The sequence below is a fragment of the Puma concolor genome, chromosome B3 (genome assembly GCF_028749965.1).
Source record: "Puma concolor isolate L17-30 chromosome B3, mPumCon1.1.hap2, whole genome shotgun sequence".
NCBI lineage: Eukaryota > Metazoa > Chordata > Mammalia > Carnivora > Felidae > Puma > Puma concolor.
The window spans coordinates 148,180,030-148,193,922 of record NC_141672.1 but is presented as its reverse complement, the minus strand read 5'-3'; the positions used below and the strand labels follow the sequence as shown (position 1 = coordinate 148,193,922).

The 13,893-nt window shown below is 51.8% G+C and overlaps 1 protein-coding gene across 1 annotated transcript in view; it reads right to left on the bottom strand.

Moving 5' to 3' along the window:
- Positions 1 to 13,893, bottom strand: part of MTHFS (methenyltetrahydrofolate synthetase) — a 33,135-nt gene that overhangs the window by 16,298 nt on the left and 2,944 nt on the right. The window contains exon 2 of the mRNA XM_086711757.1: positions 9,827 to 10,088. Coding sequence (XP_086567883.1) covers positions 9,827 to 10,088 — 262 coding nt within the window. The remainder of the gene's footprint in view (positions 1 to 9,826; positions 10,089 to 13,893) is intronic.

The following is a 13,893-nucleotide window of genomic DNA, read 5'->3' as shown; positions in this document are numbered from 1 at the left end:
GCTCATGAGCGCATGTGCATTCATTATTGTACCCATCCATCCATCCAGGGAAAGGAAAAAAACGCTCTTCCGTGATGGTGGGGGGTGTGCGAGGTGGCCTAGCCTTTTTTGAAACCAGTGTGGAAAGTCCACTGCTAGTAAGTGACCCCACGGAGGCATTCGTGTAAGCTGAAATATATCTGGGTTTTCCTCGTGCTGTTGTAGTATTTTTAAAAATGGGGTGGGCGCCTGGATGGCTCAGTCGGTTGAGCGTCTAGCTCTCAATTGAGGCTCATGTCATGATCCCAGGGTCATGGGATGAAGCCCCATGGCAGGGTCTGCACTGAGCGTGGAGCCTGCTTGAGATTCCTTCCCTCCCTCCCCCCCCCACCCCTCTCTCCCTCTCTCTCTCTCTCCCCCTCTCCGCCCCTCTCTCTCCCTCATCTAGAGAGGGAAGCGCACATCAGTGTGGCCCGTGTAGATCAGACACATCGTCCACCGGCCGGCCTCTGTTCACAGCCGCGAGCTCGCCCCACAACCACACTCCAGCCAGTCCTATCTCCCGACCTCCCGATCTGGGCCTCCCACGAGCTACCTACCAGAGGCCCCAGGACCACCTCCAACGGGGCTCAGCACCTACTCCCCAACTCCTCCCTCCTGCACTCCCTGACTGGGTGAATAGCACCCACCCTGGTGGCAAAGCCGGGCTGGGCCTCAGTGGCCCTGAGTGGGCAGTCACCGAGGCCTACAGACCACACGCTGTGTGTGTCAGAGCTCATGTGTCCTCTCCATTCTTCAAGTGACGGTCACTTCTCCTTCCCGTCCTATCACATTCCCAGGGGATGCCCCACCCCCAGTCTCCTTGGTCCTGTCCTCCTCACGGCTGGCAGAACAATCTTCCCAAAACACAGACTGTCCGTGTCGCGCCCCCCACCCCCCCCCCCCCCGGCTAAAGTATCTCAGAACTCCCCAGCACCTACAGAATACAGTTCACCTCCGTGTGCAGGATGTGCACGCTGCTTCAGGAAACGGGCCTGCGGCGTCCGACACGGAGTCAGCCACGGCCCCGACTCATACTTGGGCTGAGTACGGCAGGGGCTTCTTGTCCGTCTGAACATCCGCTCTCCTCTGGCGTCCGTCCTACCCTTCCCCTTGGTGGAGCCAGGACCGCCTTCACCAGCCCAGGAGCCCCACCGCCTGACCCTTGCATAGCCTCTAACGTTCACGCCACGGCACCTGATGGAAAATGTTGGCCGATCCCTGGTCTAGAATCACGAGTGGGAAAACCAGGGTGACCCAACAATTCAATTCCCATTCTAGAATCCACTGACGTGTACAGAGACAATATCAATAAAATAATAAGAAGAAGCAGCAGCAGCATTCTGAAAATACCACACTGAAAAAAAATTAAAGGAATCCTCCATCTGGTGAAGAAATTAATAAAAACATAGAAATCAATAATAAGGAAGGCACAGCTTAAAAGCAGAAGCAGGGAATGATGAACCCGTGCGACTTCAGAGTTGAGTTTAAATGACTGTCCTTTGGGGCGCCTGGGTGGCGCAGTCGGTTAAGCGTCCGACTTCAGCCAGGTCACGATCTCGCGGTCCGTGAGTTCGAGCCCCGCGTCAGGCTCTGGGCTGATGGCTCGGAGACTGGAGCCTGTTTCTGATTCTGTGTCTCCCTCTCTCTCTGCCCCTCCCCCGTTCATGCTCTGTCTCTCTCTGTTCCAAAAATAAATAAACGTTGAAAAAAAAAAAATTTTTTTAAAAATAAAAAAAAAAAATAAATGACTGTCCTTTACTAATGCAGTAAGTAAATAATCAAATGTGAAAAACACAATGCCTTAACGAATACACACGTCTTTGAATTATGACTATTATTGATTTTAAAATCCCAGGTTATGTTGATAAAAACCAGGAAGAATAAGCACGTTCACTTTCTTATCTTTTACAGGAAGTAAAGTCGATGCAGGTGACGTGGACAACGCCAGGGAGAATGATTTCACGGTAATGGACAGACGGGAACGCGCAATCACCGGGACCAGGAAGGACGCAGAGGAAAGGAAATGGCAAAAGCAACCCGTTTTCCCCAAACAGAATACAAGATGGCAGAGGCTCCACCTGCGGGGAGTCTGTCACCCGGGCTCGTCCTTTAGTGACGGAAAGTGTTGGGTGGCCCCTTGGGCCCCTGTGCCGGGACACAGCGGGTGGCGGGCTACCCCGGCTGGGCAAGAACGACGGGCCGAGGCCCCCGAGGAAGCTGCCGTTCCCCAGGAGGCAGTGAGCGGCGTGTGGGGCGACAGCATGTTCTGTCCTGCGGGAGACGGACCGTCGGTTCCGGAACAGCCCCACGAAGCCCGTCCCCAGCGCACCGGGTGCCCGGATGAGGGCCCCGCCGTTCTTGCCGCGTGTGTCCTTGATAAGGTGCCTGAAGGAAAAGCTTGTCAGCCCCAAGACCAGCGTACTTTCAGACACGGCAACGTGACGCAAGCTCTTCCCCGGGAGGGCGGGAGTCCTCCCGGGATCGCTCACTCCGTGAGCAATGGTGCCCACCCGGCAGATGCCGGGAGAGGGGACGGCCGGGTTGTGGCGCGCTCTGGGCGAATGGGGCGCCCGGAAGGAAAGGGCACCTGGACGGGCGCTGCAGTGGAAAACAGAGCAGGTGATATGGCCACGTCGTTACCTGCCCATGTGCCCTGGAGGCAGCCACGCGACCTCCCACCCGAGAACCAGCAAGACAGCGCGAGGACCGCAGGGCCAACCGTCCGTGCGGACGTCACCCCAGCCCCACAGGGGCACACATGACGTGCAGGAACTCGTCCAAAATCACAGTTGCTTTATTTTTAGTCGTGATGATTTACACAAACGGAGGCCCAGACCCAAGGCAGCCCACTCAGGGCTCCCAACCTGGGTACGGAAGCAACAGCAGACGAGGCACGGATAACGTTCCACCTGGACCTTCACTCCGCAGCCTCCCCAAAGCAGTGCTGGGACGAGATCCACTCCAACGCGATTCCGGCCCAGGACCCGCATTAACCCTTTACTCACAAGCACCAAATAACAATGTCACAGCACCTTATCAAACAACTATTTCTGACGTACTTCTTTAAGTGCCCCTAGGTACACGCTTCTAATCATTTTTAAAATCCAGCCTTTCTTTACTGGATATAAAATACTGGCCATCCGTGAACTTACATAAGCATTCTCTGGCTTTATAGTAACAGCGCTGGCCCCATCGCACGAACCTGTACTCGGGAGTCCACCGTGAGAACCAGGTGACACCAGGCACCAGCAGCTCGCGACTCAGGAGAAGGTCTGCTCTTCCCAAATCAAGTGCCGGTGTGTGTTCCTTCCACCAAGCAACTCACTGACCCCAGACAGACGTCCTTCGATGCAAATCGGTTCCGACTCTATCTACCTGGAGACAGCGTCAGGTGCCACAGGTAAAGGATCCAGGCCCCTACGACTGTCCCCGCTTCAGATGCCACTGCAAGTCCCAGCTGTCACCTGCACCTCTCGCACATGGGCTGTACATCGGAGGTTCCCACAGCCTCTTCTTGGGTTTGGTTAATTTCCTAGAGCAGCTCACAGAATTCAGAGAAACATTTTACCTACTAGGTTACTGGCTTGCGGACCTCATCAAGATAAAAAGCTTCTGCACAGGGAAGGAAACAATCAACAAAACGAAAGGCAACCAACGAAATGGGAGAAGATATTTGCAAATGACATATCGGATAAGTTAGTTTCCAACATCTATAAAGAACTTAACAAACTCAACACCCAAAAAACAAGTAATCCAGTGAGGAAATGGGCAGAAGACATGAATAGACGCTTCTCCAAAGAAGACATCCAGACCGCCGACAGACACATGAAAAGATGCCCATCATCACTCATCATCGGGGAAATTCAAATCAAAACCACAAGGAGATACTACCTCACACCCGTCAGAATGGCTAAAATGAACAATTCAGGAAACAGCGGGTGTTGGCGAGGATGCAGAGAAAGGGGAACCCTCTTGCACTGCTGGTGGGAATGCACACTGGTGCAGCTGCTCTGGAAAACAGTGTGGAGGTAGAAGGGAGGTACAGGGGAAGGGAAGCAAAACTAAGATAAAAACAGAGAGGGAGGCAAACCACAAGAGACTCTTAAAGGCAGAGAGCAAACTGAGGGCCGCTGGAGGGGTGTTGGGTGGGGGGATGGGCTGGATGGGGGATGGGCATTAAGGAGGCCACCTGTTGGGATGGGCCCCGGGTGTTGTATGTGAGTGATGAATCACTGGGGTCTATTCCTGAGACCAATACTACACTGTATGTTAACTAACTTGAATTTAAGTTAAAAAACAATTTTTTTTAATTTTTAAAAAAGTATGTTATAACTCAGGAGCAGCCAGACGGAAGAGGTGCAGAGGGCCGGGTGTGGGGATGGGCACAAGGCTCTCCTGCCCTCTCCAGGTGCACCCCTCTCCCAAACCTCCCTCCGTTCACCAACCCAGAAGCTCTCTGAACCCGTCCTCTTGGGTTCTTATGGGAGCTTCAAGACATAGGTGCGATTAAATCACTGGCCACTGGCCTCCCTGGCCTGAAAGTTCCAGCCCTCCAGAGACGCCATTGGTTCCCCGGTGACCAGCCCCCATCCCTGGGTGCACTGGAACGTGATGTCATTAACATACACTGGGGCGGGGCTGACTACTGATGAATACTGAGACACCTTTATCACTCTTACCCCTTAGGACACTCCGCGGGTTTTAGGAGCTCTGTGCCAGAAACCAGGGCCAAAGAGCAAGTATACGTATTTCTTATTATCAATCACAATTTCACAAAGTCCATCAGCAATTAAAAAAAAATGTACCCCAAGGAGAATTAACAAAACAGGGAGCATGTGTTAGAAGCCAGGTGAGTGGGAATTAGACAAGGGGACTGCGGTATCGGGGCGGGGGGGCAGCCGGGGAAGGTGTGGAAAGGTAGCTGAGCTCCGGAATCGTACCTGCCGCGTCCGGGGACCCCCTCGCGAGGGGCCGCACGAGCCACTTCCTGCACATCGTCACATCCCCCCTCCCGCAACTGTCGCATGAAAAAAACATGTGCTTTGAGAGGCAGGTAACTTCCCAGATGGTCAAGCCTAGATTGCAACTAGGATCAGTCTGCCTCCAAAGGCAGGGAGCTTAAGCACTAGACTAAAAGACACGGCCTTGAAGGAACAAACACGGAAGACATTCCAGCCCGGAAACACAGCGGACGCGGGTGTCACGGTGATGCGCGCGGCGTGCCTGCGGACGACGGGTCACCGGCAGCGAGATCGGCGGCACCGACTGACGCCATCTCGCGGAAGCGGCTCCACGACATCCGTCTGTGGAGGAGAAGACTGGAGCTCAAAGGACGCGAGCCATCTTTCCAGTCACAGCAAGCAGCCAGATTAGAACGCACACCCGGTTTATCGGACTCCAACCTACGGTCTGACTGCTGGGAAAAGGCTGGCTTCCAGCAGACACTCTGGCCAAAGCAGAGGAGTGGCAGAGAGAAGCCGGGGTCAAGGTGGGAGGGCAGGTAAGGCCCAGCGGGTGGCCTGAATATTCAAATTCTACCCGATGTCCCTTCCTCTGGCCAGAACTAGCTGGCAGGAACCATGGTCTGCTCGGGAGCTCAGGCCCATCCAGCATCCGGGGAAGAGGCGTGAACAGGGTGGGTGACCTATCCCCAAAGGTATTTTAGGAAAATTAGTATGTCCAGGAACCAATTCAAAATTTATTCCAACGGAACTGAAATGAAGACTCAAAACGGTGGACAGAAGATTCCCCTAAACTAGAATCAGAAACAGGTGATGAAAAACTGCACAGGAAACTCTGGCGCTATCTGAACACCTGGGAGGGTGCAAAACAGACCAGGAGCATCCTACGTCCACAAACCGGCTTCTTCCAGAAATGTGAGAAGCACAGCGGGAATGATCAGAAGGAACTTACGCAAATGCTCAAGTTCGGGGACAGTGGGCGAGCTGAGAGGGACAGAGAGCCCGGTGAGAGGCCAGCACGACCCCGCTGTGTCCAGGACAGCTGCCGGCTCCCCAGTGGTGGGGACAGGTCCGCCCCGTTCCCTGCTGTGCCCCCATCACACCCCCACAGACCAGGCGCTCAATACGTATTTTCTGAACAAAGTATTATTATCTGTCTGAATTTAGCCAGCTTGTCCTCAAGGACATCATGACTCAGTCAGACGCCTCGATGAAATTCAAACCCACTCTCCTTACCACATTCTTTCAGAGGCCGTGCAACCCTATTAAAGAAAGAAACGAGGTCGGTTTCACGGGCGTTACTTTCAGCAAAGCAGCCATAGCCCGCCCGGAAGCACAGAGCACGAACAACCCAGCTGGAAGCCGCAGGCCACACGCTCAAAACCGTGTCCCCGGCAGGGTCCCACGCCACTACCGTGGAGGGTTTGGGTTGGGATGGAAAGTCTTCTTTGTGATCGTTCCGTGAGGACTCGGCACCCACACACAGAGCCTCTGGAAAGATCAGAAATAAAACACGAAGGCCGACAGTGAGGACACGGCAGCATGCTGTCCTCTGCAGATTTCAGGAAGGACAGCGGTGCCTGTGACAGTGAACGTGGATGCTCTGGCCCCTGCTCCCCTTGCTCTCAAACCGCACTACTCTTCCCCGTAGGGGGTCACCCACCCAACTGTCCCGTCAGCTCAGCGGTTAGCACAGCACCCCCTATCGGGCAGCACATCCTTCTCCCTGGTCGCAGGAAATGGCATAGGGAGGGCATGAGGGAGCTGGCCCAGTCCACGTCCCCGGCCACGGTGACCGGTTTGGGCAAGGCCATCTGACCCAACCTGGGTCAGCGAGCATAAGACCAGGATTTTACTGGCAAACTTGCTCCTTTCTTCCGTGAGTGCTAACAGCCAAGTGTGCTGTGGAACCCAAAGCTGCCACGGGCCACCGCGGGCAGCCGCGGGCCACCATGTAGCAACTGGAACACACGGATGACAGCGGAGTCACACAGCAGAGCCAGAGTTGACCCTCATCACTCGGTCCAGTGTATCAAAAGCTCGCCCTTCTGTGGATTTCTCAGTCTCTGAGCCAATAAAATCCCCCTTTCCGTTAAGCCAGGTTGACTCAGATCACGTACTCTCCGTGGAAAGACTCCTGGCTAATCTAGTTGCCTGAGCAGCCCTCACTCTGAGGAGAAGTTCAGCGGAGAGGCGGCCCCTCTACTCTACTTAGCAATCTGCTATTTTGTTAGGTAGCAAACCCCAGGTGGACCTTTGCTCAGGTCACTCCTTTCTAAGCGGCGATGACTCGAGCAAACCCGAAAGACAAACCGGCTACAGGAGCTACGGCGGGACGGCGGTCTGAGCTCTACTCAGCTCGTCCCACACACTGTGAAGCGAGATTTGTACTTCCCCCAGAACTAGCCCGTTGTTAGCAGCTGATACCGGGGACACCCGCGTCCAGAGTGCGACGCGGGCGGATAACAAAAGGCAGAGGCTGCCTGCTCAAACACCTCTCCCGACAGCAGCGAAGAGCCTCCCCCCCCAGGCGGCAGTTCCAAGAAACCAGACGTAATCCCCTATCCACTTGCAACCCAGACTGCAAGTACCTGCCAAGAACCCACGGGGGGGAGCAGCTGGTCCCACAACCACGGCGTGGAAACGCACAGAGGAGGAAAGAGTGAAGAGTCTTGGGTAGGCTTCTTTCTACTCGGAGCCAAGCCCCGAATGTCTACATTCGGTAACGTTCTGTCCCTTTGCATTTGACGCTTGTATCTGACGTACGCTGCAGGCTGGGGTATTTTTCTATGCACACACACTTGCTGTCTCCCCGGGTAGAGTGTGAGCCCCCTGAAGTCCAGGACCTCGTCTCTGCAGACCTAACAGTGGCTCACACAACGGAGATGCTCAGGAAACGTTACCGAAATGCCGCATGCTTGGCTAGCAATGAGTTCACAGTAAGACGAGTAATGCTGCCCACGTGCCAAGTCATGCCAGCCACGTGCCAAAAACCATACACGATCAGTTAGCTCACTTCCTTGGCCCGAGTTTATCTAACCAGGAAGTGCAACTAAACTAGGAGGAAAGACCACGCTTCGTCCTTGCTTTCCAGCAGCTGTACTTACACAGAAATAGAACAAAAGCATAGAAGTTCAGGCTGAGGCATTTTGGCTCAACCTAAAGAACGCACCGCAGAATGGACAGAGCAAAGACAGTGGGCTCGGCCTCCGGAATTTCAGCAGGGGCGTTACAGAGGTGATGTGAGCACTGGAGGAGCAGTTGACACAGAGTCAGACAGAAGTGGACTGTCCTGGGTCCCACCCTCAAGCCTGCGCGTCTGGAGACGCGGCTGCATTAAGTCTGAGCAATGTCAGGGCCTCATCTTATATGCCTGGGCCGCCCCCGAGATATACCACGCCCCTTCATCGTCTCACTGTCTTAAAATGCTTGCAATCTTTCCCCTTAAAAATACGAGAGTCTGATAATGTTGGCATTCATCTGCTCTACTGTGCAGGGCCAGCAGGGAGGTGGTCTGAGTGTACCCTTGGTGCCTAAATGTCTGGCAAAGGGCAGGACTGGACAACAGGGGGAGGTTAAGGAAGCAGAGTAGATAACCCCCCAAATACCATGAGCCCTCGCTCAATCCCCTCCCGCCCCATCTTACTGATTTTGTAGGTTACGGGGTTACATTGGAAGAGAACAGAAATTGAGAGGCGAGGGCATAATGCTGCTTTGGGTTTCCTTCCAACCACTGAAGTCTTAAAAATATACCTTGAAGAAAGGTTTGGGCCTCGGTGTTACAAACTAGGACTCTTAGCTCGTTTTGTCTTTAGCTCTTTGGCTGCTTCCTAATGATTAAATCTACCAAGTGGCTGCGGGAAGGGAAGAGCATGTGTAAAGGTCCTGTGGTAGAGAAGGCAGAGTGGGGGCGGGAGGCAAGACACTCAGAGGGGCCGGAACGTGGCTTATGCAGGGGGGAGGAGAAAGAGGTGAAGACGACGGCAGTACAGGGCACATCGGGAAGAGCCTCGTTGAGGGGCGTTCCCTTCCACGAGAGGGCGGGCAGCAGAAGTCACCGAGAGACTTTACCCAGGGGACACAAGCAGTCAGATCTGCGTTTCGGGAGTCTTGCTTCACTTACTGTGCGGAGAGTGGACCGACCGGGGAGGAGGGGATACACTGCGCGGCGAGAAAAAGCAGCGAGGAGGCCGTCGCGACAAGCCGGTGGCCGGGACGTCCTGGCGGCGGGGCGCAGGGGGCGGGGGGAGCGGCATGTTCGATACAGCAGGTACGATCGTGGGGACTCGGCGCCAGACCGCACGACAGGCGTGAGAGGGAGAGAGCAAGCAAGGCTGACCTTGAGACCCCTGCGCGGTCAGCGGGGCGGCTGACGGTAGCGCGGCCGGTGCCACGCCCAGAGAGACACGTGGCGGAAGGGGTTGAGGGAACGTGGCTGCGTCTGGAAGAGGCTGTGTTTGAGAGGCCCACGTGACTTCCAAGAGGCGATGTCCACAAGGCAGCTGCCTGGAGAGGTAAAAGCTTCTAGCGTTAATGGGAATGCGCCCATTAATTCACAGCCCGTCACGGAAATCACGGGAAACGATCACCTTACTCGGGGACAATGTCTAATTCAACCCACAAGGGCAAGAGTCTGAGAAGAGGCATCCGCACTCCTCTCACGGCTGGCACCTGACGGCTTAGAGAGCATCTCACCCTAAGCCAGCTAACAGGGGTGTCTTGGAATGTAAGCACCACAGGGCTCATCCCGGTAAGAAAATCGACCCCCAGTGACCTGCACGTGACCAGTGGGCCACAGTCCCACGGCACCCTCACGTGCCAGTCCCAATACCATTAACACTCGCCTGTGGACAAGGCTTCCTCCCGGACCTCATCCTCTCCAGGCTGAAGGATATTCCAGGACGTCCTGGGAAGTAACGGAATTTCGTCGGGGGACGTCAGTCTCAGCATGTCCATGTGGTTGTTCTGGAACCGGTACCGTGGGATGAAGCAGGTCTTCCCTTGCCGGAAAATGTCCCTGATGATCTCTTCTGTCTCGACTTCGTCTTGCATGCTCAGAAAGATGGAGATTCTTTTCGACTTCTGATACTGACTGTGAGCTATCACCTAAATGGGAAATGATGACAATTACCCTTTTCCTCCAAGATTATACTTGTAAAATCCAGCGGCTCCCCCGATACATTTTGCACGTGCCCCCTTCTCTCTGAGCTTGCACTTCTCCAGCTTCTTCAACTACCCAAACCCAAGGCCGCAAAAGAACGCAGAGAGGTGGAGGGGGGTCAGACGGTGCTGCGTCCTGAAGCCTAGCGCTTGGTTCTGAGACGGCAACCACCTCTCTGACGGCTCTGGCCTCTCTGGCCCGCCTCCTCTAGGACTGAAAACTCATTACAAAGTCGCCGTGGGCCCTGCTGTCCGTGCGGAGAATTCCAGGCTTGGCCTCCAGCCACCTGCTGCGGCCACCTCCGGTCATCCCAAGCTCTGCCTGAGGTTAACTCTGAACCTCGGCTCCCACGACTGCCTGGACAGCCAGGCTTCTCCCCTCCAAAATTCTGCCCATTTAAGCCAACTCAAGCCCTCGCTTCTCCTGACTCCTGCAGAGCACTTACGACACTTAAAAGTTCACGTACAACCTAACAGTTATGTAGGATCGGATTGGTTACTAATCGGTGGTACTCTAACCAGTCCGCAGGCTCCTGGGAGCAGAGAACACACCCTGTAATTCTCTCAGCTCTGTCCACCTCCGTCCCATCGCCTACAACTCTTCTGCTCACATGGGTGTTACAGTGGCACAGAGATGGGGGGCGGATCCTGGAGAGGTGAAGTCCTTCCAGAAACAAGTGCCAAGTTGTGCGAAGGCGGCCCCGAGTCAGAGAACGCCTTCCTGCTCCTTCCTGCTCAGTTTGATGGTGCATCGGGCAGAGAGGGCAGAGCTGTGCCAGCCACACAACAGTTACAATCTCAGAACTGCCCCAGACTCGGAAGTTAGCTCCTGGCTCCCCTTTTGCTCTTGTTCCCTTCCTTTTCTGTTCCTCCGAGCTCAGAAGAAAAAGATACTGCCCCCGAGGCTTATCAACATGACTGGCAGAAACAGACAGGTACAGAAAGTCGAGTTATTCCTAACAGAAAGGAGCACATAGAAATTCAGTAGATGGAGCACAGCAGACCGGTGTCAAGGAAGGAAGTTCACTCCATCTCCGAGGAGTCACAAAGCTGTCATGAGGCTAAAATAAGGCAAAACAAAACAAAACAAAACAAAACAAATGTGAAACCCAGATCATGGGCAGACCTGAGGCTTCTGGCACACAAGTCGTTTCTGAGAAAGTCAAGGTCTATCGTGTTCTCTTTATTTTTTTTTTAATGTTTATTTATTTTTGAGACAGAGAGAGGCAGAGCATGAATGGGGGAGGGTCACAGAGAGAGGGAGACACAGAATCCGAAGCAGGCTCCAGGCTCTGAGCTGTCAGCACAGAGCCCAACTTGGTGCTCGAACTCACGAACCGCGAGACCTTGACCTGAGCCAAAATTGAAGACTTGACTGACTGGGCCACCCAGGTGCCCCTAGTTTTTTTTTTTTTTTTTTTTTTTTTTTTTTAATTTTAGAGAGAGTGAAGGTGGGGGAGAGGGGTAGAAGGAGAGACAGAAAATCCCAAGTAGTCTCCATGCCGGGCTCAATCTCACGGCTATGAGATCACGACCTGAGCCGAAGTCGGACGCTTAACCGACTGAGCCACCCAGGCGCCCCTCGTGTTCTCTCTAAAGAGAATATAAAACATCACGAGCTGATTAAGCAGAAATAAACATCGGTTAAAATTCAGTGTGAGACTGTGCATACACATTTATCTTTCTTGCTTTTAAAAATCTCATTTATCGGACAGTAAAAAAGCACAAAAAGAGAAAGCCATTATAACACTGAGAACAAGAGAACGGAGACTGGGCTAATTTCTGTGAGACGGTGCAGATGGGCGCTATTTACACAAACAGCAACAGACACAACACTCAGAGGACGTGGCCGTAGGTCAGGCAGGACCCACTCCTCCCATAGTGACCACAAAAGGCAAAGGAGAGACCCAGGAGCTGTCATGCCCTCACTCATAAACAAGCACCCACAATAAAGGTTCATCAAACATCCTAGGAAGCTAAAACACAAAATAGAAGGACTAAGGAGGTGGAGATGATCCAGCAGGAAACTGAGATAATTCAGAGAATGGGGAATTTTTTAATTCTAATTAGTTACCTCAGACAAATTCAAGAAGATAGTTGCATCTATAAAATAACAACAGACAGCTATGGAAAGAAAGCAATCAGAGATTAAGAAATAATACTTGAAAATTAAAATTAAGGGGTGCCTGGGTGGCTTGGTCGGTTAAGCGTCCAACTTCGGCTCAGGTCATGATCTCACGGTCTGTGAGTTCGAGCCCCGCATCGGGCTCTGTGCTGACGGCTCAGAGCCTGGAGCCTGTTTCAGATTCTGTGTCTCCCTCTCTCTCTGCTCCTCCCCTGTTCATGCTCTGTCTCTCTGTGTCTCAAAAATAAATAAATGTTAAAAAAAAAAAAAAAAAAGAAAATTAAAATTAAGAACACCAAAATTTAAAAATTCAGGAGAGAGGCGCCTAGGTGGCTTAGTAGGTTAAGTGTCCAACTCTTGGTTTCAATTTAAGTCATGACCTCACAATTCATGAGTTAGAGCCCCGCATCAGCACAGAGCCTGCTTGGGTTTCTCTCTCTCTCTCTCTCTCTGCCCCTCCCCCACTCTTCACTCACACTCTCTCTCTGAAAATAAATAAGTAAGCATTTTTTAAAAAAAAATCAGGAGAAAGCCTTAAAGTGGGAGAAAAGGACAAAGAAATGAGGAAAGTAAAAGAAAAATCTGTTTAAGAAACACAGAAAGCTGACATATGACTTTTACTATTTGATTAACAGTAATTGTAGAAAGGCACAAAGAAAAAGAAATAATCTAAAATACAAAAGATAAAGATACCAGTCTTCAGAATGAATGGAGGTCATGGGTGCTGAGCAGAACAAGGAAAAATATTTTTAAACTTGAAATTCAAACCATCAGTCAAATATGAGGGTAAAGACATTTTCTAATGCATAAAGTCTTTAAAAGTTTACACCCTTAGATATTTTCTAAAACAAACAAAAAAATTACTTGAGAATATACTCTAATAAGATGGGAAGGAAGGAAGGAAGGAAGGAAGGAAGGAAGGAAGGAAGGAAGGAAGGAATCCAACAAGAAAACAATGGGTTCAAGCAACAGCTCTAACTCAGAAGTAGGGTAAGAGAAACCCCAGGACAATGGCTATGCAATGGGTTAGACCAGAGGGAACAGGGGGCTATAGAGTGCTTTCAAGAAAATGGATTTCTTTTAACAGACAAAATGAAAAAGAATCTACCAACAAGACAAAGGCATATTCTTGTTTTGCCAAAAAGGAAAATTAAAGGCAATCAAAAACTCCTTGAAAAAAAGAGGTAAATTAGAAATGTATACTCCAAATAGGAACAGACTAAAGCATGTCATGATTTTGAGCAATTTTAGAGCATAACAAGAGAAAGGATTTGGTAATGACACTTGAAACATTCTCCACCTAGCCACACATAGCTCATGACAGAATTATATATCCTTTTCGTACAACCATACAACTCGGTTCTACAGTAAATACCACATCTATAACCGAAATATCGTAAATACTATTTACTTAAAATCCAAATTTGGCAGTCAGCCACAGAAAATGCTCAGTAGACTCACTCTAATTATAAAACAGAATACAAATATTATGAAACTTGACAATTTAAGAAAAATGATACAGGAGTCAGAAATTGGCAGATACGGGGCTCCTGGGTGGCTCAGTTGGCTGAGCATCCAATTCTTGACTTCAGCTCAGGTCATGATCCCAGGGACATGGGATTGAGC